Below are 27000 nucleotides of genomic sequence, written 5' to 3' on the forward strand. Positions count from 1 at the left end.
AAAAAAACCCCTAACACTGACTTTGTGTTTTCCAACTTCTTCTAGAGCCACCGGCTTGGTACATACTTGGTACATTTGCTCATGAAGAAATCTAGGACAACAGTTATTTTAAGTAATTTGCTATTATCTTCATCTTTTCTGCCTCTAGTACCAATTTTCTTACCTTCCCCACCGTGCTACATGTTTTAGGATCCCCAATGCAAGGGAGTACATTTTGTATTAACGATGATAAAACCACCTTCTGTACAAATAAACCCAAGAATTTTGATGGCTTGACACAATCAAAGTTTTGTTCTCTCTCATGAAATAGAGCTGGGTGGCAACCAGGCCAATGGGGCGCCCTCCTCCCTGGAGTCATTCAAGGATTCAGGATATCAAAAGCAAAACCCCCTTCAACATGTGGTTTACAAGGTCACCCTGGGGGTCATGTCCATTCCATGTCCATTCCAGCCAATCAGAGACTAGAAGAGCATGGACGAGCTCCAGTGGGAGGATGGTGAGTCTCATAAAGTTTCCCCTCCCATCTCATTTTCTAGAACTCAGTCCCATGGCTCCATGTAGATGTAAGGGGCAGCGTGAAAGGACGTATTCCTGGCTTTGTAGTCACAGTGCTATGCTATGGAAAGGAGGGAACCAATTTTTCTGTTGACAGCACATCTCCCACAATTTAAAGCAAAAAATATATAAATAATGCAGACTCTCAGCTCTCTTCACTACACTCCCAGCCCTTTCCCTAATTATTTCTTTGGACTCACTGGAATGGGGGAATTGGTCAGGGTGCTGTCCTTGGGCTTGAGGTGAGGGACCTTCTTCACCTGATTCAATCTGAGAAGGAAGCAAGGAAGGAACCGGCAGGGTGTCTTTAAATAACTGCTCCCTTTTCTATTTTGGTAAAAATCCTTCTCTGACTGAGCAATTACTAACTACTGGCTTTCAGGATCGTTTTTTTTTAAACAAATAAATTGAAAAACGGAAGCACTTTGCTTCCCTGAGAGTAGGCAGAGGAATGACGGCAGGAAGTAGGAGCCTGGAACAGCGCTTATGCAGTGGGACAATTTTCCCATTAATTACTTCTCACTTGAATAACAGGACATGGGAGGTGGGCTGTTTGCTGTCGCTAATGGCACACTGCAGGATAGCTATTGCCTGATACAGAGACAGGGCTGAGGACAGCCACTCCGGGGGCCATCGTAAAACCAGTTTTATGGAAGAAGCCACTGAAACCAAACCCAATCAAACATGGAATTCTCTCCAGCGGCACCAACCCCACTCTTTTCAAATTCATTCCCTCACAGAAGCCCCAGGCATTCTCAGCCTAGAGGGAACCAGAGCAAATAAATTTTCCTCTCTGTAGAATGTGGACTTTTGTGATTTAGATGGATCAGTGTCTTACACACACAGCTGACTATCTACTCAGACCCAGTGACCCTGATCAAATCAATCCACACGGATGAGGTTCTGGTTTATACAAAAGGGAGGGAGTTGCTCACCGGGCAAAATAATTCATTCCCTACTCTAACGTGTTTTTTGTTTTTTTTTTTTTATGAAGACCTGACTCATGGTGCATTGAAAACACAGTGCAGTTCACCCTCAACTTGTCAAAGTTCCAGCAGTTGTGTAAAGTGTCCGCCCTGCAATAACGTAAGGACCTCAGCCCCGGGCTCCAGGGCTCCGGGCAGCCCAGCTGTCACTGCCACAAACAGGTGGTGTAAACAATAGCTTGGTTCAGCTCACTCACTTGCCAAACTCTCCAGCAGCTGAGTGTCCAGCCAGAGAGCGGCCCAGGCGAACACCCCACCACCAGCCCATGGAGCCCCGGCCACTGCTGCTGTTCCTTGGCCTCTGCTCAGGTAAGTGCCAGGGCTGCTCCTTTGAGGCTAAAGCACTAGACGCCCCCGAACCAGAGTCTTGCTTCTCTGATGGGAACACAGAATGGCAGGACTTCACCAGCCCCAGGCTGCTCTGTCCGTTTCTCACCGATGTTGGCTTGATTGGGTTTGTGGATAAAGAGTTTTAGTTGGGTTATCCAATTAAAATAGGAGCTGCCTGGTCAAAAGCTACAGAGTAGACATGCAATCTCTCTTTCCTTCAGTGCCTGCATCTTAGTAAATCTGTATGATCTGATTCAGCACCTCTTCTACCATCCCGGAGCTGCTATCGTAGTTGAACAAATATAGGAACATAGAAGGGTGACTTATAATCACAAGCAGTATGGTTAACAAGTCTTTTTATGGCTCTAGGAGAATTCTGAAAATGAAGAGGATAGATTGACAGCTCCATGTGCTGGAGGGAGAAACCTTTTCATAACTGTAACTAAACTCTCTCCATGAGAGATGAAATATTTTGTAATTTTTTTAACTTCTGAAGCTAAAAAAAAATTCATATGAATGCATTACGGCCTACTTTTTTTTTTTAAAAGGACACTACTATATGTAGGTTTGGGTTTGAATTGAAACCATAAAACCTTGCACAGCCCTTGACCTGCGTTCAATTCTGGAATGTGTCACAACGCAGCAGCTGAAAAGCTATCCTGAATCCCAAACTTCCGGTCGAGGGAAATAGATGTTTGCTGACTGCTTCATATAAAAGTTTACTGGTGATATCATCTCAACTGAGAAACAAGGCGACTGACATTCTGTGATTTCTCTTCTCTAATACTGCTCTGACAAACATAGGTCTTCTGGGCAAGAGAGGTGAAGAGCTGTATTATAAATGGTTTTCAATAGCAGAGTTGAACAAATAGCCTAAACTCTGATAAACTATATCCTCTGGGATTTGGACTCGATCCAACCAAAGCTGGCTTGGTGGTAATGGTGGTGGTGGTGTGTGTGTGTGTGTTTGCAAACACTACACTCAATGGAAATTCTTAAGTGATATGTTTGTATATAAAAATCCTTAAGAGATCTTTCAGGACACCAAAGATCTCCAAAAATGCAAGTTTAGCTCTTTTTTGAAGTATGTGATATGTATTTAGATCAAGCCTAGAGTTTGCTGGTGTCAATTCACACGGATAGTTAACAGAAATTTAGAGCAAGACGAGGCAATCCAACATCTTCAAATCTATATTATAGGGAAACTGAGGCTAAAAGACATGAACTGACCTTCCCAAAGTCACTTCATGTACAAACTTTGGAATGCGATCAGACTCCATTTTTTTATGTGCATGGTCAGAAAACACAGCCTGAAATTGAAAAGGTAGCAAGAAACACAGCACCAGGTTGAGATAAGAATTACCCAAGGTGACCATTAACAGGACAGAATTCCTTTTGTCCAACCCACCAAGCTGTTCCCCACATAAAAATACAGATTGGACTAGTATGGGACAAAAGAACACTTTAAAATTGTGGCTGGGTTCCCCTACTTAGATTCAGTCCTTTGGGGCCAAAAGTGAGGGACACTTTTTCCCGTGTTAGCGTAACACATAATGATCTCTGTTCTATTTTTATAGCACTTTCATTATAATCTTTCCTCTCCCCCAGCTCAGGAATCCCAAGCACTTCATTACCACCTTTCTTATGGCATATTACTTTCCAGCTTGTTTACAGTTATTTATGTAAATGGAAAATATCAATGTCCATGAAGGAAGGAAGACAGGATCTGTATCAGATTCATGTTGGAAAACCTCAAAGCTACTTAAACAATGCTTTGCACACAGCAAATGTTCAACGAATATGTGAATGAATTAACGTTACCACCATCTGAATAGGGATGACCAGCATGATTTGGCTGAAAAGGGAGACTCTGACATTACGTATGTGTTTGTCTGTGTTTGTTAATTTACATCCTGCCTTTTAAAGAAAGTATTTACTGTGATTTATTGAATCCGTGAAGAGATGGTCCAATTCTCCAGACCATACTGGAGTTGGGAACAGAATCCTAGAATTCTGAGTTCAGGTCCTATAAGTTTTCTATCACTCTACCCTGCTTTGGGGAGGAAAAAAGAAAAGAATACCAACGAATATGGTCTAAGAAATGGAGACCTCCTTAGAAATTCCTTAGAAGTTCATTACGAAAGGCACAAGGTCCCCTGGCCTTGGCGAGGGTGCAGAGGAAGAAGCGAGTATCCCTGGAACCCCGACCGTGCCTGGCTCCCCAGTGGTCCCTACTCCCTAGCAGAACTTAGGGTTGGCCTGCATAGTTTTCCTGTCACAGAACGCTGAGCATCTGCTCTCTCTGTTGCTTTCTAGTATGTTCTTCCTGTCAAACTGGAATAAACGGTCACTTAAAAATAAGCAGCCCAAGGTAACACCAAAGCAATAACCTCAAACCCAGTGGCCAAGACACTCAGTGATCCACGCCAGTCCCCCACTGCTCCCACCGTGGGCTAGGTGGGCCCCAAGATAGACAAGGTGTGGAGGACAGAGGACAGCTGCATCCCAGGGGCTCAGTGGGGCACCTGCAAAACCTGGGTCTTTGGACAACATGCTGCTCTAAGGGTCCTCAAATGCAGGTAGTTTGGGGGAGATGCCACATGAAAGCTCTGCACAGACCCTTTTAGGTTCAGAAAATTTGGGAAACTAGAAATGAAGAGGTAGGCTAGGTAAGGCATTCAGTAATATAGAGTCCAGGAAGGTCATAATAAAGATATCTGAGCTATACTGAAACCTTCAAAAATCTGAATGGACATGATACATTGGCCTTTAGGGAGGTGGTGAAGAGCACAGGCCCTCTCGTCAGACGGCCTCCACTTATAATCCCACCTCTAACTAGCTGGGAGCCGTGAATACATGACTCAGCTCTCCAGACCTCAGTTTTCCCATCTGTGAAGTAGGAGTAAAGACTGACCTCATAGGATTTTTATAAGGATTCAATAAGGTAATACAAATACAGGACCTTTAATAAAGCTCTACAGGTTAATTAAAACACATACTTTCGGGAGCATGAACATGTTTCAATTCATTCCATAACATTGGTTGTTTCAAACTGATATAAAGTTCTATAGATGAGAAATAGTGGTTGAGAGTTCTATAGATGAGAAATAGTGGTTGAGAGCATGGGCTCTGGGTGTCAATCCTGGCTCCACTATTTATGAAATGTGGGCCTCAATTTCCTCATCTGTAAAGTGAGGACAATTATAGTACATACCACACCCAGTTATGAGGATTGAAAGACTTAGTACGTATAAAGCACACAGAAGAAAGTCTGGCACAAAACAAGTTGGGTGTGTTAGTTATTATTTTTGTTGATCAATAAAGATAGAAAACAGAATTACTTTTTACTTAATAATTATTTTGTTGGCAAACGCTTCCAAACTTAGGATCGAAGGAGAAAAAAACCACAACCAATCACCTGCCTTAGCGGTGATCGGTTAACACAACTGGGAAAAAAGGGAAAGCATTTCACTTGTTTCATGTTTAAAGTTGTCTTGGCCCAGGGAAAAAGTGTAGTTTCAGCAACAACCTGTGGAAAGGGGAGATCTGGTTACACGAATCCGGACAAACGGATTGTGTGTCTACTTCCTCTCCCAGCCCTGAACAGGCAACCTCCAGACCACAGCAGGCTTGAGTTACAGAGATCCTTCATAAGGAACTTGTTGGAATTTGGAACACATTTTCTCATAGGAATAATGGCACATGTAGCTGTACAGTTTCCAGCACATTCATAACATTAAAAGGGAGTACAGGAGCACGGCACAGAATGACCAGCTCTAACTTCAGCTCTGCCCTAGCCGCATGACCTCAGACAAGTCAGCCCACTTCTCGGAATCTCAGGCGAGAATGTCTGCCTGCCTGCCTGCTGGTAAGGAGCACATCACGCTGGACACACAAAGCCTGTGGGCTCTGAGAATACTGGATGATACTGCCCTCCATCCCGAAGGAAAACGTAGTAAAGATTCCTTGGAATCATTCGTGCTCCAAATAGGAGCCCCAAACCCAGGTCAGCAGAACATGTGGTTTTCACTCTTAGCAACTTAATTGGGACATGGGCCCATCAGCAGTGATTATTTTTTTTATTTTTCAAATTATGGAAAAATACGTAAGTATGTAAGATTTACCATGGTAAAATACACATGACATAAAATCTCCATTTTAAAGTACACAATCCAGTGGCACTAGGTACGTTCACAATGTTACGCAAGCATCACCACTAATTCCAGAACTTTTTCATCACCCTAGAAGGAAACCCTGGGCCCATTAGCAGTCACTCCCAGTCCCCAGTCCCCACAGTCCCTAGTAACCACTAACCTACTCTCTGTTCTACGGATTGACCTATTCTGAATATTTCATATACATGAAATCATACAATACGTGCCCTTTTTTGTCTGACTTCTATCCCTTAGCATAATGTTTTCAGGAGTCATTCATGCTGTAGCATGTATCAGAACTTCATCCCTTTTCATGGCTGAATAATATTCTACTGCATAGATATACCACAATTTGTTTATCCATTTATCCATTGATGGACATGTGGGTTGTTTCTACCATATCGCTATTGTAAATATTGCTATGAATATTCATGTACAGATTTTTTGTTTGCTTGCGGGGTTTTTTGTTTGTATTTTTTCTTTTTTAAATTGAAGTATAGTTGATTTACAATACTGTGTTAGTTTCAAGTGTACAGCACAGTGATTCAGTCATATATATATGTATGTATATTCCTTTACAGATTCTTTTCCTTTAGAGAATATTGAGTGTAATGCCCAGTAGGTCCTTGTTGGTTATCTATTTTATATATAGTAGTGTGTATACGTTAATCCCAACCTCCTAATTTATACACCCCCCACTCCATGTACAAATCTTTGTATGACCAGTTCGTTTGTGGATATACCCAGGAATGGCATAGCTAGGTCATATGGTAGCTCTGTGTATAACTTGTGTGAGGAACCACCAAACTGCTTTCCACAGCGGCTACACCATTTACCTCTCATCAGCAACATGTGAGGATTCCAGTTTCTCTGTAACCTCACCAATATCTGTCAATTTTAATTTTGTTAATTATGGAATAACATCTTAGTGGGTGTGAATCAGCATCAATTTTGGGCTGTTCATAGCATCATGAGCTCTGAGGCCAGCCAATCTGAGATTTCATTGCATCATGACCAGATTCTGAAATACCAAGACCGACTTTGTGTGGACCTTTCTTCTTGTGTGTGCGTGTTCCTAGTAAACTTGATGCAGACAGATGCTGGATGAAGGAATGTCATCGGTCCAAAGTACAAGTGCATGATAATCTGGCATGCCCCACTGGGAAGGGACCACATTGGCAGCTGCACTTGGAAAGGAATTCAAGGCAATAATAGCTGCATCAGGGAGCCCTTCAACAAGGGGGCCTGCGTGCCTTCCATGAGTTGGCCACACCTCAGTTACTCATGTTAGTGTGTGTAGAGGGTGGGAGCAGACTCTGACAGTGAGTGTGTTGTTTGCTGTCTCAGCTGGCCTCGTCCTGGGCTCCGAACATGAGACCCGCCTGGTGGCAAAGCTATTTGAAAACTACAACAGCGTAGTACGGCCCGTGGAAGACCACCGCAAGGCCGTGGAGGTGACGGTGGGCCTGCAGCTGATACAGCTCATCAATGTGGTGAGACAAGAGAGCTCCAGGCTCTCCACACCTCCCACCCCGGACCATCCTCCCCTGGCTCCCCTCTTGTCCGCCTAAAGATGGGGCCTTATCTTTTTTGCAGGATGAAGTAAATCAGATCGTGACAACCAATGTTCGTCTGAAACAGGTAACTCAGCTAGATAATTGCATTCATGTTGTTTTTATTCACCCTGAAATTTAACATGGGCCCAGAGGGAATCAATTTAGGTAACAGGGATATGTACCAAAATGTTAAAAGTAGATATTTTGGGGTAGTGGGGCTGTGGATCATGTTTTGGTGTTTATTTTTTATTGTACTTTGTGCTTTTTCTGTGTGTATTAATTTGCTAGGACTCCCGGAACAAAGTCACAACTTGGACAGCTTAAACAACAGAAACTTATTGTCTCACAGTTTTTGAGGTCAAAAGTCCAAAATTAAGGTGCTGGCAGAATTGGTTCCTTCTGAAGTTTGTGAGGGAGAACCTGCTCCAGGCCTCTCTCCTTTGCTCAGAATTCGTTGTCTTCATGTTCACATGACTTTATTCCTGAATATGTATCTGTCTTCAAATGTCCCTATCTTATAAGGACACCAGTCATATTGGATTAGGGTCCACCTTAATGACTTCACTTTAACTTAATTACCTCTGTAAAGACTCTAACTCCAAATAAGGTCACATTCTTGGGGGTTTAGAACTTCATATGAATTTGGGGGAGACAATTCAACATTGTGTTATCCAAATTTGCTGCATTGGGTATATGTTACTTTCATAATGTAGAAGAAAATATAATACTTTATAAAAATATGATGTTGCCTGCTTGAGGAAAACATTCCCAATAGGGTCATTCTCCTTTCCTAAGGTGGGCAGTGTACCTGGTAGATCTGCTACCACTTGGTGGCGTTACTTGGGGGCTACCTTTGTTTTCTCACCTGTAAAATGGGGTCAATAATCACTCCTACCTCATGGGAACATTGTGAGGACTAAATGATGAATATGGGTAAAATGCTTACAACAGTGCCTGCATGTACTCAGTGCTCTGTGTTTGCTCTTACTTGTTACTAAGGGGAAAACTGAATTCTGAATCAAACCCTTCTTACTGGAACACAATTTCTGTCCATACCTGAATTACCATGCTCATCAGAGCTCTTGATAAGCCTAGATTTTAAAAATATTTTTAGTTTTTTAATCGACTAAGTGTCTTCATTTCTAGCAATGGGTGGATTACAACTTAAAATGGAACCCAGACGACTATGGTGGCGTGAAAAAAATTCACATTCCATCGGAAAAGATCTGGCACCCGGACCTAGTTCTTTATAACAAGTAAGCAAAACAGACAGGATTAGAAGGCGGACATTACGGGGGCAGGTGGAGCCCAAGTGCCCTAACGGAAGGGCTGCCACTCTTGGCATGCGTCTCACCACTATTCACATTAAATAACCCTTAAAAACCAAGAGCCAAGTTGACATGCTAGGGGTGCCATATGGTGTCTCGTGTTATGAATAGAAACAATTATCAGAGCCAAATTGAAACAGGGCTGCAGGGTGGGGGACATTTAATCCCTGAGAGCTCCTGTAGGGTATATGGCAACTATCCAAGGAACCCAAACATCATATAATTGAGTTCCTTGGAATTAAATGTCCTTCCAACCAATAGGTCTGAACCTCCTGGGGTTGTTATTCATCGCATCCTCACAGCATCCCAAGATGCCGCGTGCTGCTGATGGCCTGGGATGCCTATGTAGCCCATCCACTGGGCTCTGTGACAGACTGCATGTTGTGAAATTATAATGTGATTCAAGACACTCCAATTTAATGACACGTTCATTATCATACGCCCTTCATTTGTCAGGGAATGTTCATTGCAAAGAGCATCCTTCCCAGGCAGGAGCATTCAACACTGGCCTAGAGGATTTGTGGTCTGACATTCTATAGCACGTGTCTGGAGCGAGCAGGCTGTGCATTCTAGCAGACTCACCAGGCAAGGTGGCCAGGGCTAGTGAGCAGATATGATACCTTTTAAGACGACCCTCCCCAACTTTGATATTTTATTACATATTTTCCAGTCCGACCTGGGATTCAGACTTGAGTCAAAGTACACAATCATTTGTGTAAACTTTTGGACAAGTATGCTCATAGGACAGAGTGTCTATCTCTCAGAGTTAAGTTTCTCTTTCACTTAGAATCTGAGGGAAGCAATTAAAATCCTCAGGTCCTTTTGATAAGCTCACTCAGAAAGACCCTCATGGGGGAAAGAATCCTGTTTCACCTGCTTCGAAGGAGAGACATAGACCATCCTTTCCCTCTGCTCTGTTGGGAGGGTCTCAAGCTGCATAGTTTTCTGGATAGAGCCTCTTCTCAGTCCCAAGGAAAAATTAATGAGAAGAAAATCTCTTGATTTATGAAGTGAGGCACAATATATACCACATGTCCCTGAAAGTCCAGCAAGGTAGACCCCACCCACTTTTCAGCACCTATTATACCGTCCTGCCCTCTGCCAAGGCCCTGGGGCACAGGCTGTTCTGGAATGAGCAGACCACCCACCGAACAAGACCTGCAGAAATAGTTTGTTATTTTTTTAGTATCTACCATGTTGCCTTTTTTAATGAGAAATTATTGCCAACATTTGAAAATTGGGAAATACATTAAAATCTGAATTTTTAACTTCTCTAGAAAAATCCAACTTTCAAAAATATGGCAACTTTGGGGCTTCCCTGGTGGCGCACTGGTTGAGAGTCCGCCTGCTGATGCAGGGGACATGGGTTCATGCCCCGGTCCGGGAAGATCCCACATGCTGCGGAGCGGCTGGGCCCGTGAGTCATGGCCGCTGAGCCTGTGCGTCCAGAGCCTGTGCTCCGCAACGGGAGAGGCCCCAACAGGGAGAGGCCTGCGTACAGCAAAAAAAAAAAAAAAAAAAAAAAAAAAAATGGCGACCTTGGATTAAAAGTCTTGATTCCCAGCTTCCAAGGAAGAATCCAGTATCAGGCAACATGGAGCCTTCGCTCCCACGCAGACACCATGGCAGAGCTGAGTGGTGCCTTCCTCAGGGGAGAGAGGGTCTCTCCCCATGCCAGGCTCAACCCTCCCTCCTTCCTTGCCTGCCTGGCCCTGGAGGCATCTGAGTTTGTGACCCCACCCCACTGCGGTCTAAATAGTTCTTTAAAGGTAGCAGACCCCTTCTTTAACGTGCTTGTCACCGTAATGAGCCACTAGACGTGTTTTTCTTTAAAATTCCTGGGTTTTTTCTCAATTAACTTTCAAAGTATATCAGAGAAGGGATACATGGAGATTAACATCACAAATACTACTGAGGACTGGGAAGAAGAATCTGGGACGCAGTGAATCCATGTCACCTGTTATTCCTTTAAAACTGTAGATTCTCGGGTTCATCCCTAGATATCCTGATTCAGCACTCAGATGGTGCTCAGGAATCTATATTTTGTTTTACTTTATTTTTTATTGAAGTGTAGTTGATTTATAATATTGTGTTAGTTGTAGGTATAGAGCATAGTGATTCAGATTTTTTGCAGCTTATATTCCATTATAGGTTATTACAAGATATTGAATATAATTCCCTGTGCTATACACTAAATCCCTGTTGCTTATCTATTTTAAGTATAGTAGTTTGTATCCGTTAATCCCATACTCCTAATTTGTCCCTCTCCCTCCTTCTCCCCTTTGGTAACCATAAGTTTGTTTTCTGTATCTGTGAGTCTGTTTTTGTTCTGTAAAGATTCACTTGTGTTATTTTTTAGATTCAGGAATCTATATTTTAAACAAGCACCCCAGTGATCTTTATTATCAGACAAATTTGAAAAACATTGCCACAGATAAAAAGCGATGCAGTGCAAAAGAGAGCTTCTATAATTAGCACCTGAATAATTAACAACTGTCTCCCGTTAGCATCCCCAAGCAGAATTGAAGGCTCATCTGTCACTTGGATCCCTGTTCCTCTTTTATCCCAATTGTAGTGCAGATGGCGACTTTGCCATTGTCAAGTTCACCAAAGTGCTCCTGGACTACACTGGCCACATCACGTGGACACCTCCCGCCATCTTTAAAAGCTACTGTGAGATCATCGTCACCCACTTTCCCTTTGACGAACAGAACTGCAGCATGAAGCTGGGCACCTGGACCTATGACGGATCCGTGGTGGCCATCAACCCGGTGGGTGGTGACCTACTGTGAGGAGGTTGGATGCAGGAAAAGCGTGATTCAGGTCTCCAACTCTGCCCCTCCATTATCATAGGCTCTCAGCACCCATTCGAACTTTGGGGATTGTCTAGTTTGATGGTTCTCAATTGGTTGGGAAGGTTCTTGATGCACTGCATAAGAGAACCACCTGGGGCTTAAATAATTCTCTATGCCCAGGCTCAGGCCCAAGAATTCTTATTTAATCAGACTGGGGTGGAGCTAGGGCACCAATATATTTTAAAGCTCCCAAGTGACTTGAATGTATAGTCAACATGGAGAATCCCAATAGTCCAAACCCCCTTATTTTACAGGAAAGGAACCTAAGACCCCAAAGCGAAGGTGACCCAGGGTCCCTCCTGGGTATGTGACAGTGCTGGGATCGGTTGCCTTGTCACAGCTGATTAGGAAACCCTCCCCCTCCTCAGGGTGATGAGGCTGGGAATTCAAAGTTTCATTCCATCTTCTCAGGAAAGCGACCAGCCAGACCTAAGCAACTTCATGGAGAGTGGGGAATGGGTGATCAAGGAGTCCCGGGGCTGGAAGCACTGGGTGTTCTACGCCTGCTGCCCCTCCACCCCCTACCTGGACATCACCTACCACTTTGTCATGCAGCGCCTGCCCCTCTACTTCATCGTCAACGTCATCATTCCCTGCCTGCTCTTCTCCTTCTTAACCGGCCTGGTGTTCTACCTGCCCACGGACTCAGGTGGGTGCAGTTGCCGTGGCAGCAGCTGCTGACCCTGATGGATCTCGGGCTACTATTTTGGGGGAAGCCAGAAATAACCACGCCTAATAAACAGATACAGGCAGACAGACCCAAACCATCGTCCCTGGGAGGATGCGTGTACTGACTGGCCATGTGCAGTGGTGACATTCCAGCTGGGGCCGACTACAGAGCAGGCAGAGAGCTGAACGGGACTCCGAAGATGTGCATACCCAGCTCAGTCTGGTTAAGTGAATAACCACCAGCATCTATTTGCTGAATACCGGCTGTGGGCCCCGAAGGGTGCTGGGTAAGGCGTGTATCACAGGCACTACCGATGCCTCATACCCCATGAAGTCACTTGCTGTATGTGACTACTCAGGTCTTGCCTCCTTTGCCCACGGCTTGCCCCTTGAAAATAGCTTTTGTGTATCTATTCTCCAGATGGCAGTATCTTTACACACAACACCATACTTCCCAAGTGGCAATTCTTTCTCCCATATCAGCCTGGACGACTTACTTACCTCCTATTGAGTAATCACATCTGTGACATAATTTCACCAGACACCAACAATCTACAGAAAAGGGGGAAAGGGAACACATATGCCTGCAAGCAAGTCACTGCTCTTAAATGATTTACGGCAGACAAGCAGGGGAAAAAGAAAGATGGTAAGGTGGTCCTCAAACTTATGACAGATAACAATTTTATCAAAAGGCCAAAAAAAAAAAAATCCCACAAAAGTCTAAATCCAACTCTCCAACAAGAAAATAAAAAAACGTACACATTCACTCCCTCAACATGTACCGTTTAAACAACTGTTACAAGACAGGGATAAGGTAGAGAACAAGGCAGAATGTTCCCCACCGAACATATGTTCTAGGGATTGTACTCATTCTTAAACAAATCATCACAAACAAATATCTTTTCACCTTTCCAATCAAATGAAGCTTCTTAAAGTGAAGATAGAACACTCTAGGCAGGGCCATATGGAAACTAATCAGAGTTTCTATAAATATTAAATGATTTAAGCTTGAAAAGCATTTAGAACAGTGAGACCGCTTGATAATTGTTAGCTATCGTTATTATCATTCATCAAGAAATTGGATGGACCTTGATCAATATTGGATATTTATAATTCTGTTTTCTTTTTTACTTTTGAAGACTTTCCTGCCCACCAGAAACGGACAATTTCTTGTTTACATCCACTCTGGATCCTGTGTATATTCCTAGCATCTGGACACATCCAGAATGGGAAAAGTTCCACACTGGAAAGCAGGGCCACACGAGGGGTTTCCCAGGACACAAACACCAAGACCAGCCCAAGGAAAGTCCCTCCCAAAGGCTCTCTACTGCATCTGAGCTGGTCAATCCCCACAAAAATATTCCAGTGCCATCCAGCCCCTGGCTTTCTTGTTTCCTTGTCCAACCAGGACACCATCCGGGAATTGTTCACCCTGAAAGCGTAGGGCCTGGAGAAAAGATTCAGGGGAAGGGGAATCCCTCATCCCTTAGTATGAAAAACAAAAAAAGTCAAAACAAGAAAAAAAACCCCAATCATCCCTTTCGATGAAGATGAGAAAGCGAGTGGTGTGAAATCATGGATGTTGTCCTTTCTCGGCTTGGGTCTTACAGCTTTTTTTTGCTCCCACAATGAGAAAAAGATACATGGACTTCTGGGCTGCCCATCATCTGCTGGGTAACAAGTAGGCCAGGCTGCAGTTCAGTTTTGTGAGGTTTAAGACATTCTGCTGCGGACGGAAAAACTGCCATCTGGGGTCTCGATTACCACCCAGAACCTCTCTGCGTTCCCTGAGTTCCGCCAAGAAACGGAATGCTGGGCAAGAGGTGAAGTGGCATCTCCTGCTTGGCAGCCTCTAATGGAAATGCCTGCCACTTGCCATCGCCAGCACAGTTAAGGTGCCGAGGTCTCACAGGAAATTCTACAGCAAAAATTCCCCACAACGAGACCTTGAGAACGTGCCGGTCACATTCCTCTCACCCTTGGGTTTTGGTGGTGTGCTCGTTTGCCAGGGCTGCCTTCACCAAGGACCACAGACTGGTGGCTTAAGCAACAGAGATTCATTTTCCCACAGTGCTGGAGGCTGGAAGTCCAAGATCAAGGCGTCAGCAGGGTTGGTTTCCTCTGAGGCCTCTCTCCTGGGCTTGCAGATGGCTGTCTTCAGCCTGGGTCCTCACATGGCCTTTCCTCTGTGTGTGTCTGTGTCTTAATCTCCTTTTCTGATAAGGACACCAGTCATATTGGATGAGGGCCCACCCTAAGACCTCATTTTAATTGAATTACATCGTTAAAGGCCTACCTCCAAAACAGTCCCTGAGGTGCTGGGGCTTAGTGTTTCAACACATAAATTTGGGTGGAAGAACAATTTAGCCCATAACAGGTGGGTTGTGTTTGTTTCTTCTTTTGTCCAGGAGAGAAGATGACTCTGAGCATCTCTGTCCTGCTGTCCTTAACCGTGTTCCTTCTGGTCATTGTGGAGCTGATCCCTTCCACCTCCAGTGCGGTGCCCTTGATTGGGAAGTACATGCTGTTCACCATGGTGTTTGTCATCGCATCCATCATCATCACCGTCATCGTCATCAACACACACCACCGCTCCCCCAGCACCCACGTCATGCCCGAGTGGGTGCGGAAGGTGAGCGAGCAAGGCCCCGGCACACTTTGCCCAGGGCTGCCCCTCCCTCAAGGCATCCGCAGGTCTACTCCTCTGTGTGGCTAGTGGCCTCCTAGGTAACCCTTGTGGGCACTTAGGAACGGAAAGTCCTTTCTGGGCTGTAGGGGTTTTGGGGAAGGAACTTTCTTTGGCTTCTTGCTGGGTATAAATAACTCAAGCAACCGGCCCAGGGAGATAAGAAAACCAGAATTAACAAAGCCCATTCCAAACTCAGCCTTAAAGAATCTCTGATTAGAGAAGATGAATAAATCACTATCCTTTTATTCAAATGCTGTGAAATCTTGAGATGTCTGTTTTTATGTCTTCCAGTTTGTGAACAGACTGCTTATTTTTTTGCCGGTAGAATCATCTGCTGAGACTAGAATAAGGGCTAGAAATTGGGAGTGGGGGTAGGGAGGGGGCTTGATGAGAGATTGTCAAAAAGTTTTAGTGAGGAACTTGGTCTCAAATATTTACATTACTGAATTTTAAAATGTGTTAACATTTCCAATATGTTGGTTCTTTTATACATCTTCACAGAGACACTAACATCCAGTCTTTTGTGCACAATGCAAAAGATTTGTTATGAATTGACAGAGAAACTACCGCTTGCAATGTATTCTTTTGGGAGGAGAGACAGTCCCTGCTTCTCTAAAGGCCAAGTGACTCCTGGCAATACCTATGTTGCATTTCTTCAGGAACAAGAAACAGAAGAAAACGGTCTAGCTGTTTTGTGGGGCAGGAAGCTTATATATATATATTTTTTAACGGGAGGGGCCCTTTCTTTAACCTTTTGATCATGAGGACACAGGCCTTGAAAGAAGTGGGTGCCTACAGGGGGTCTGGAAGTTTACGCTTCATTGGTTTCTTGAGTCAGTAGCTGCACACAGGCTCCCTCCAGTGGCAAGCTGCTGGCATTACAGAATCATCTCTGTTAGCCTTAGTAATTTGTCGGGTCACAGGATACAGATGAGCAAGCTTTGAGAAAACCTAGTAGAGTCCTTTTGTTTAGGGACAAAGAGGCTGAGGCCCAGAGAAGCTGAATAATTCGCCTAAGTCACACTGCTTATGCAAAATCAGAGTTTGATGCTTGCCCTGCTGACAATAATTTCCATACGTGGACTTTTTAAATTTTGTTATAGGTTTTTATCGACACTATCCCAAATATCATGTTCTTCTCCACGATGAAAAGACCATCCAGAGAAAAACAAGACAAAAAAATTTTTACAGAAGACATTGATATTTCTGACATTTCTGGGAAGCCGGGACCTCCACCCATGGGTTTCCACTCTCCCCTGATCAAACACCCCGAGGTGAAAAGTGCCATTGAGGGCATCAAATACATCGCAGAGACCATGAAGTCAGACCAGGAGTCCAATAACGTAAGCTCTGTGGCTTGAGATCTGCACCTCTTGTTTAAATGGTCAAATGCTCGAGCACAGAGGGATGGGTTTGGCTTGATGGGAAGGTTGGCGTTCAAGGGGCAGCTACTGATGTAAGATGTGCCCAGTGACCCCCTAGGCCATCTTAGCAAGTCATCATATTGTGAATAACCTATTTAAAAAATAAAGATCATAATGCCAGTGGAGGGATGATCAACAGACTGAAGGGCCCCTAGATGATGGATAGCACGAACATCGTGAGTCCATGATCGTCTTACGGAAATTCTAACATATTCCTCTCTCCCAGGCGGCCGAGGAATGGAAGTACGTTGCAATGGTGATGGACCACGTTCTCCTCGGAGTCTTCGTGCTCGTCTGCATCATCGGAACGCTGGCTGTGTTTGCAGGTCGGCTCATTGAATTAAATCAGCAAGGATGAGCAGAAAGCTGAACTGAACCTCAGCGCCAGGGAAATTCGTCTACTTGGATACATGCTCACTTATCAAACATTTAATTTTCTGTATTTATTATTCGTGACAAAAGTTTCTGTTTACATAAGGTTATGGCCTCAAAGTGTCTTCACATTGCTCCTCCCTTCACTCCTGCTGTGGCTGCCGGGAGAGTGAACCCTTTGCAGTAAATGAATCTGGATTGCTACATGAAGCGTTCATTTCCAACAGTGTCCAGAAGAATTTTGCCCAGGATAACTGAGCTTTTCTGTTAGTTTTTGAAATTTTTAAATTTTACGCAAAGAGTCTATCCTTTGCTTAAAAGTCAGTTTTGTACCTTCTACAAAAGCCCCATCTACCAGTCCCCAAAAGATGAAACATTTGACTTGGAGAGAAAGAAAGCAGTAGAAAGACAATAGGACAATTCTAGAGTGGCCACCACAATGCAAACGGCCTCAAAAACTCCTGCTTTAAAGTAGGTTTCTAGAACTTGGAGGTGAGGGGAGGTCTTCCCAGTCTAATACAGCACCTGAGCTTGATGCTCGGGGTTTGAGGGAAAAGAGGTCCTAACCTGTATTGAGCGTGGGCCCAGGCACTGTGGGAAGGGGCTCGCAGGCATGTTTTTATTTATCCTCAGAACTCTCATGACTGTCCCTGTTTTACAAATGTGGAAACTGAACTTGAGGGAGGTTAAGTTCACGGCCCAAAATAACAAGGAGAACTGACATTTGAACCTAGACCTTGTAGGTTCAAAGCAGCTCTGGGCTGGGCCGGTTCATCTGCTCGCTTGCTCTTTGGATCAACTCTGGCTCCATCTGGGCCATTCTGCGACTCTGGTCAGTGTTTCTGAGAGGTTCAGTCCTAGTGTCAGCCATCTTTCTGCCTTCCCAATTAAACCGCCTGCCTTTTCCCCCAGTCCTTACCCCACTCCTGTTTGGGGTTCTAGTTCTATAAATGAAATCCGAAATGTGTGCACATATCATCATCATTTCTGCAATTCTGGACAAGGAGAGAAAATTATTTCCTTTCTCCACAGCAACCTATAAGCCACAAGGCAGTTCACCCCAGAACTAGAATATGTGCAGCACTGGGCTCAGTAATGACCATCAGATCCCCAGAACACATCTGATCCACATCAGTACCAGGGAGAACAGGGAATGGCAGTGCCAGGCAGCCCGTCTGAATGCAGGTGGGTTCGATCTGCATCTCCATGGGACTCCCCATCACACACCCGTGGCAGGACTGAGTGCCTTCATTTAAGAGTAAACTAAAGGGAAAAAGGTTTGGCAATTCCTCAAAAAGCAAAACGTAGATGGGAGGGAGGCGCAAGAGGGAGGGGATATGGGGATATACGTGTGCATATAGCTGATTCACTTTGTTATACAGCAGAAACTAACACACCATTGTAAAGCGACTATACTCCAACAAAGATGTTAAAAAAAAAAGCTGAACGTAGAATTGTCATATGATCCACCAATTCCACTCCTAGGTATACACCCAAAAGAACTGAAAGCAGGGACCTGAACAGATACTTGGACACCAAAGTTCACTGCAGGATTATTCACAATAGCCGAATGGTGGAAACCACCCAAATGTCCATCAATAGATAAACAAAACGTGGTGTGTGTGTGTGTGTATATATATATATATATATATATATACACACACACACACATACATATACATACATTTATAATGAATTATTCAACCTTAAAGAGGAATGAAATTTTTATAAATGCTACAATACAGATCACCCTTGAAAACATTATGCTAAGTAAATAAGCCAGATACAAAAGGACAAATATTGTGTGACTCCACTTACAGAAGGTACCTAGAGTAGCCAAATTCATTAGACAGAAAATAGAATAGAGGCTACCAAGCTCTGGGGAAGGGCAGAGTTATTGCTTAATGGGTAGCGCTTCAGCCTGAGATGATGAAGAAGTTCCGGAAATGGACAGTTCTGATGGTTGTACAACACTGTGAATGTACTTAACGCCACTGATTGAATGGTTAAACATGGTTAAGATAGTAAATTTTATGTGTATTTAACCATAATTAAAAATAAAATAAAAGTGAAAAAAGATGGCCAGTTTCACATTCTGTATATTTTACTTCAATTAGCCAAAAAAGAGAGAGGGAGAGCGATTCAGCACCTACGTCTGCTGCTTGCCTAACGTATCACAGCCCCCCAGGACTCACTATTCAGAGGAGGAACTTAAAAATCATGTTGTCCATTCTAAGGACAAGGAAACTGAGGCTCAGAGATGTGACCTCCCTCAGGTCACAGAGCTAGTTAGTGACAAGCCAGGTCTCAACTCCTGCCCTCATGCTGTTTTCTTTACATCAAATAGCCCATTTCTCCCCTAAAAGTGAGGCCCTCCAACATGTTCCCTGCTCACCACCTGCCCGGGAAGCCAGCAGGGTGGCCCTGAGTGGGTACAACAATGTCACAGTGCGAAGCTCCACCAGCCCCTAAATACCTGTTGCATCAATCTGTCACCAGGTCAAGGACTTTCACCTTTGGAATCTCTTCCCTTCATTAAGGGCTGATCTCCTGATGAAATGGGAGGGGAGGCTGGGATCTGTCTCCCCCCGCCACCTAGAGGTGAGCGCCCAGCCCTGTCCTGCCCCATGTGGCTTTATTGATGAATGTGTCTGGGTAAAGGGGTGACTTCTTGGGAAATAAGGAGCATCCTCAAACTGGAACAAGACGGGTAAGTTTTCCTGGGGGATGGGGATTATAGACCGAAAAATGGAAGCAGAAATTATTCAGAGCTCGAATCCCTAAGTTATTTTTTTTTCTTTTCTGGTTGTCAGAACTGGGGTTTTATCAAATTGGAAATTGTATTAACAATCAAACAAATCAGATGGGGAGACGTTTCGAGGCTGAGGTGGGAGGTATTTGGTTTTGCTCCAATCACTGTGGACCACGATACCATCGTGTTCACCCTGGGGGTAGGGGCGGGAGGCAGAGGAGCGCAGGCGGCTGCCTCTTTCCTTGCTGCCCGAGGTCTCTCCTCACACTCCAACAGTTGGGTCTTGCTTTGAAGCCTGAGTTCCCTTGCTCCTAGCTTTCAACCCACCATTTTCAGTCATTTCTCCCACTGCTACTGCTCGAGTCCTAGCCCTGCTCCAGTTCTTCAGCGGCCAAAGCCACTGCAGTCTCTCTCCTCCACCTGAGTGCTTCATCTCTTGCTCCCCCAAATCACCTGTCACTGTCTCTAGCTGCCAATCACTGTGACCCATGGTCTCCACTTCCGCCTGAGTTCTACCTCTGCCGTTGCTTTAATTCTCAACCACTACTGTCCAAGTCCTTCCCACCACCCCTGTCCAGGTCTGTGCTGACTGCTCCGTGAGGACACTTGCACTCTGCTGCCTGAGTTCTCCAATTGCTCCAGCCCACGGTCGGTCTCAGTGCTCTGCCTGATATCTCTTCTCCCCGTTCCCACCTGCCAGTGTACCCTGCCCCCGCTGCTGGACCATCCAATCTATCCTTTCGACTCACGCCCTCACCCCCGCAGGGGCTGTCACTACTGCTGCTGTGGAAGCTAGGCTTGTCATCCTTTCCTCAGACTCAGATGTTCCATGCTCGGAAGAGCCAGGCGAGGAGGGGGTGGGCAGGAGAAGGGCTGCCCCGGGGGGTGCACACGCGTACCTGGGGGCGGCAGGGCCCAAGCCTGCCCTCAGGAGAATCTCCCACCAGTCAGCTGCTTGGGTCTCCACTGCCGAGGGCAGGGGGCTCCGGTCTCACGTGGGTGCTGGTTTGTTGAGGTCAGCTCAACCTCCTGGGAGCAGCTGGACCATCTCTGCATCTTCGAGGATGACGGAGTGTGGAGTGGGGCGTGGCCCTCAGAGTTTTCAGACCAGAGCTGCAGTTTCCAACCCTCCTCACTCTCCGCTTCTCTAAGTAGGTTCCAGGTACAAGGCAACTGAGGCATTTGGTGCTGGGGTGTGGTCAGGCCCTGACTGAGGCAGGCGTGGGCAGCTCCTCTGTGCACCAGGTGGGCACTGGAGCTGCGATGTGGCAGAGCAGGTGCGGCATGGTGTGGCCCCACCTTGTGCAACCTGGTGACTGCCACATATGACTTCTGTACCCTGGATGCCTCCCCAGGACGGCTGCCGGGTGCAGGGCTGTTTGGCCCAGCTCATCTTGCAGGCCCAGGCCACAAGCCTAGGAGGAGATCCAGGAAGGGCTCCTGCTGATGAATCACCACCAGGTGCAGTGCCAGGTCCCCCTCCTCCATGATGTAGCTGAAGACAAGGGGCACCCATGACAGCCCCCAGCTGCCCAGTGCCAGTTCTCAGGGGCACTGAGTCTGGACCCAGAGAGTCCAGGCAGTGTCACACCATTCATCCACACCCTCAGCTTTCCCCAGGCATGCTACCTGCCTTGGCCCCGCTGTAAGTCTTCTTTTGGACTGGTGGTCTCACTGAGGAAGGTGCCTAGGGAAGTGGGGAGGACCAGTGTCTCAGTTTCCTAAGGCTGCCATAACAAACTGCCACAAACTGGGTGGCCTGAAACAACACAAAGTTATTCTCTTACAGTTCCGGAGGCCTGCTATGGACTGAATTGTGTGTCCCTCCCACAAATTGGTATGTCAAAGCCCTAACCCCCAGTGTGATGATATTTGAAGATGGGGCTTTGGGGAGTTCAGGTTTAGACGAGGGCATGAAAATGGGGCCCTCATAATGGGATTAGTGCCCTTTTAAGGAGAGACACCAGAGCGCTTGCTGTCTGTCATTCTCTCTGCCGTGTGAGGCCACAGTGAAAAGGCAGCAGTTGGCAAGCCAGGAGGAAGGCCCTCACCAGAACCCAACCATGCCGGCACCCTGAGCTCAGACTTGCAATCTCCAGAACCGTGATAAAATTAATTTCTGTTGTTTAAGCCACCCAGTCTGTTGTGCCTTGTTAGGACAGCCAACGCTAAGACAAGGCCAAAAGTCCAAAATCAAGGTGTTGACAGGCTGGTTCCCTCTGGAGGCTCTGAGGGGGAATGGCCTCCACGCCTCACTCCTAGCTTGTAGTGGCTGCCGTAACCTGTGTCGTTCTGCGGCTTGTGGCAGCATAACTACAATCTCTGTGTCTGTCTTCAATAACCTTCCCCTCTGCCTGTGTTACCTCCTTTTATGTCTCATAAAAACACCTGTCATTGGATTTAGGGTGGGCCTAAAAGATGATCTGATCACAAGATCCTCAACTCGGTTACATCTACAAAGACCCTATTTCTAAAGAATGTCACATTCACAGGTAGCAGAGGTTAGGACCTTTTGGGACCCCTGTTCAACCCACTACAAGCACTAACCAAGAAGCCATGTGGGAGAGAGTGGACATGAGCAAACGAGAGATCCTTCCAAGAAGCCCCAGAGGGAGCCAGGAGTGGAGAGAGCATGCTGAGCTCAGCTCCTGCAATCTCTCAAACCAGACTCAGAATATCACCCCTGCACCCTCAGCCCACCACCCCTCCCTGACCCCAACCTAGAGAGAATGAAGCAGCTGAGGGCTTCCCTGGTGGCGCAGTGGTTGAGAGTCCGCCTGCCGATGCAGGGGACACGGGTTTGTGCCCCAGCCCAGGAAGATCCCACGTGCCGCGGAGCGGCTGGGCCCATGAGCCATGGCCGCTGAGCCTGTGCATCCGGAGCCTGTGCTCCGCAATGGGAGAGGCCACAACGGTGAGAGGCCCGCGTACCGCAAAAAAAAAAAAAAAAAAAAAAAAAAAAGGCAGCTGAGCCAACTCATGGTTTCCTCCTCCCTCTGTGGCCGGAGGATAGCCCAGTGGTCATCTCAAATGCCCAGGGAGAGAGCTGAGCCTGTAACCTCCAGCCTCTCTCCACCCCCAAAGTGTCAAGATGCCAGCACCTGGAGGAGCTTTATAAACACACAGGAAGCACTGGGAAGAGGCCCTGCCAGAGGCCAGAGCCCTAAATCAGGTCAGTGCCACCTACGGGGCCAGGAGCGCCAGGACTCCTCTGGCCAGGGCAGGCCTGGTGGCAGAGCCTCCTTCTGACGGCCTTTGGCAGCTCAGTCAGCAAGAGGCACAAGACCTGATGCAGGGCAGGGAGGCCCGTTGGTGAAAGGAGGGAGGCTGCAGGCTTCAATGATAATCCTTTTCGTGGGCATGAAGCTTTACAGCCCACAAAACAGTCTCACTTCTTCTATCCACTCAGTCCTCACCGTACCCTGCGGGTAGAGGTTGCTGTTATCATTGTTCGCATTGGACACGTGAGAAAACTGAGGCTCAGGGAGGAGAGTGTCAGAAGGGTCTCAGCAAATAAAAAGCTGCTGAGCTGCTGCACAGCAATGGAAACCATCAACAAAATGAAAAGGCCGCCCACTGAATTGGAGAAAACATGTGCAAATCGTGTGTCTGAAAAGGGGGTAATATCCCCAAAATATAAAGAGCTCATATAACTCAATAGCAAAAAACAATCTGATTTTAAAATGGGCAGAGGACCTGAATAGACATTTTTCCAAAGAAGCCATACTGACGGTCAACAGGAAAAGATGCTCAATCACTAATCATCAGGGAAATGTGAATCAAAACCACAGTGAGGCATCACCTCACACCTGTCAGAATGGCTATCGTCAAAAAGACAAGAAATAACAAGTATTAGAGAGAAGGTGGAGAAAAGGGCACCCTCCTACACTGTTGGTGGGAATGTTGGTGCAGCCACTATGGAGAACAGTATTTTAAAAACTAAAAATAGAGTTGCCATATGATTAAGCAATCCCACTCTTGGGCATATATCCAGAAAAAACTATAATTCAAAGAGATACATGTACCCCAATGTTCACAGCAGCACTATTTACAATAGTCAAAACATGGAAGCAACCTGTGTCCATCAACAGATGAATGGATAAAGAAGATGTGGTATATATATAATAGAATATTACTCAGCCATAAAAAAGAATGAAATATTGCCATTTGCAGCAATCTGGATGGACCTAGAGATTATCATACTGAGAGAAGTAAGCCAGACAGAGAAAGACAAATATCATGTAATATCACTTCTATGTGGAAGCTAAAAAATGATACAAATGAATTTATTTACAAAACAGAAACAGACTCACAGGCATAGAAAACAAACTTATGGTTACCAAAGGGGAAAGGGGAGGGAGAGGGATAAATTGAGAGTATGGGATTAACAGATACAAACTACTATACTAAACTACTACATGTAAAATAGGTAAATAAAATAAACAGTAAAAAGATTTACTGTATAGCACAGGGAACTATATTCAGTATCTTGTAGTAACCTATAATGGAAAAGAATCTAAAATATATATATATTTATATATATATACACACACACACACATATATATATATAACTGACTCACTTTACTGTACACCTGAAACTAACACCATATTGTACATCAACTATACTTCAATTAAAGAAAAAAGAGAAGAAATAACAAGTGCTAGAGAGAATGAGGAAAAAAGGGGCCCCTCATGCACTGCTGGTGGGAATGTAAATTGACACAGTCACTATGGAAAACAGTATGGGGGATCCTCAAAAAATTAAAAATAGAACTAACCTATGATCCAGCAGTTCCACTTTTGGAATTTATGCAAATAAATCAAAAACACTAACTCAAAAAGATATATGCACCCCAACATTCACTGCGGCATTATTTACAATAGCCAAGATATGGAAACAACCTACATATCCATCAATGGTTGAATGAATAAAGAAAATATCACACAGGGGCTTCCCTGGTGGCGCAGTGGTTGAGAATCTGCCTGCTAATGCAGGGGGCACGGGTTCGAGCCCTGGTCTGGGATGATCCCACATGTCACGGAGCAACTAGGCCCGTGAGCCACAACTCCTGAGCCTGCGTGTCTGGAGCCTGTGCTCCGCAACAAGAGAGGCCGCGATAGTGAGAGGCCCGCGCACCGTGATGAAGAGTGGCCCCCGCTTGGCACAACTAGAGAAAGCCCTCGCACAGAAACGAAGGCCCAACACAGCGAAAATAAATTAATTAATTAATAAACTCCTACCCCCAACATCTTTAAAAAAAAAAAAAGAAAAGAAAATATCACACACACAGAAGAATATTATTCAGCCATAAAAAGGAACGAAATCTTGCCATTTGAGATAATATGGATGGCCCTTGAGGGCATTCTGCTAAGTGAAATCAGTCAGACAGAGAAAGGCAAATATTGAATGATTTCATTTATATATGGAATCTTAAAAATAATAATAATTTATAATAAAAACCCAAAACCAAGCTCATAGATTCAGAGAACAGATTGGTGGTTGCCAGAGGTGAGGACTGGAGGGGAGGGGGACAAAATGGGTGAAGGGAGACAAAAGATACAAACTTCCAGCTATAAAATAAATAAGTCAGGGATGCAATGTACAGCATGGTGACTAGAGTTAATAATACTATACTGCATTTTTTTTTTTTTCAGTACACGGGCCTCTCACTGTTGCGGCCTCTCCCGCTGCGGAGCACAGGCTCCGGACGCGCAGGCTCAGCGGCCATGGCTCACGGGCCCAGCTGCTCCGCAGCAGGTGGGATCCTCCCGGACCGGGGCACGAACCCATATCCCGTGTATCGGTAGGCAGACTCTCAACCACTGCGCCACTAGGGAAGCTGATATTCTAATGCCCAATATGGTGGTATTAGGGAGTCAGGCCTTTGGGAGGTACTTAGTCATGAGGGCGGAGCTCCCATGAACGAGATTAAGAGGCCCTTGTTCAAGACGCAGCTTACTGGCCCTTTCCACCAGGTGAGGACACAGCGATAAGTCTGTAGTCAGCAACTCTAAAAAGGATCCTCACCAGAACCCAACCATGCTGGCACCCTGGTCTGGGACTTCCAGCCTCCAGAACTGTGAGAAATAAACTTCTGTTGTTCACCCAGTCTATGGTATTCTGTTATAGCAGCCCAAACAGACTAAGACTATTATCCTTGCCAATTTTCTGTAAATCTAAAATTATTCCCCTAGAAATATTTTATTAAAAAGCAGAGCTGGGAAGGGAAGGGAGGAAAAAGGAAAAGCCAGAAACGGTACTTGACTTCTTTCAACTCAAGTTCAGGATCCTTTCCACATTCTTCTGCAGTTGCTATTGATAAGGATGTGAAGAAATGGAAACCCTTGTGCATTGGTATCGAGAATGTAAAATGGTGCAGCCACTATGGTAAACAGTTTGGTGGTCCCCCAAAAAGCAAATCAGAATTACCATATGATCCAGCAATTTGACTTGACGGTATAAACCCAAAGGAATTGAAAGCAGGAACTCGAACAGATACTTGTACGCCAATGTTCAGAGCAGTGTTATCCACGATGGTCAAAAGGTGGAAACAAGCCAAGTGTCCGTCAGTGGATGCACGGATAAACAAAATGTGATGCACATATGCAATGGAATAGTATTCAGCCTTAAAAAGGTATGAAATTCTGACACATGCTACAACGGAGATAAACCTTGAAAACATTATGCTAAGCAAAATAAGCCAGATGCAAAAGGACAAGTTTTATATGACGGCCCTTAAATGAGATACCTAGAGTAGTCAAATTCATAGAGACAGAAAGTAGAATATGGTTACCAGGGGCTGGGGGAGGGGCAGGGTATTGCTTAATGGGGTACAGAATTTCAGTTTGGGATGATGAAAATGTTCTGGAAATAGAGAGTGGTGATGGTTGGACAACCTTGTGAACATACTGATGCTGCTGAATTGTATACTAAAAGATGCTTAAAATGATTAATTTTATGCTATGTGTATTTTACCACAATAAAAAGTATTGTTTTTTAAAATCACCAACTGCTCCTTTCTTATCCTTGAAAATAGTCCCTTGAGTGAGGGTTGGGTGAAAGTGAGGCCCAGATAGAGAGACTGCTTTCCTCTTGGGGAAGATGAATCCTATCCTTAAGGGGCCTGGCTCCCTCCTCCAACCAGGCCCCAACATACCTTCCCTCAGGAAGTCACTCGGAAAGGTAGAGCAGAGAAATTGTCCCACTTTAGATTTAAAACCACTTTGGGGCAAGTGGCCCACCCACCAGCCAGGGAGCTCATAGGAGCAGAGTGAGGAGGGGTCTCCTGTCTCTCTCTAGCCCTGGGTACCTCTTCCCCAAGCCTTTC

General features: G+C 45.3%; 1 protein-coding gene across 2 annotated transcripts; it reads left to right on the forward strand.

Annotated features, from left to right (window-relative positions):
- The first annotated feature begins 1746 nt into the window (after positions 1-1746).
- On the forward strand, positions 1747-18997 carry CHRNA1 (cholinergic receptor nicotinic alpha 1 subunit). Of its 2 annotated transcripts, none has more exons than XM_082658193.1 (9): positions 1747-1850; positions 7373-7518; positions 7622-7666; positions 8728-8837; positions 11485-11680; positions 12176-12413; positions 14842-15065; positions 16226-16465; positions 16773-18997. In XM_082658193.1, the coding sequence occupies exons 1-9, from the start codon at positions 1808-1810 to the stop codon at positions 16902-16904; spliced, it is 1374 nt and encodes a 457-aa protein (XP_082514319.1). In that variant the 5' UTR covers positions 1747-1807; the 3' UTR covers positions 16905-18997. The 2 variants fall into 2 exon arrangements, with proteins under 2 accessions (XP_082514319.1, XP_082514320.1); XM_082658194.1 differs by having other exon boundaries at positions 12320-12413.
- Positions 18998-27000: the final 8003 nt, after the last annotated feature.

The sequence above is a fragment of the Grampus griseus genome, assembly GCF_964374135.1.
Source record: "Grampus griseus genome assembly, chromosome: 7".
Classification (NCBI taxonomy): domain Eukaryota; kingdom Metazoa; phylum Chordata; class Mammalia; order Artiodactyla; family Delphinidae; genus Grampus; species Grampus griseus.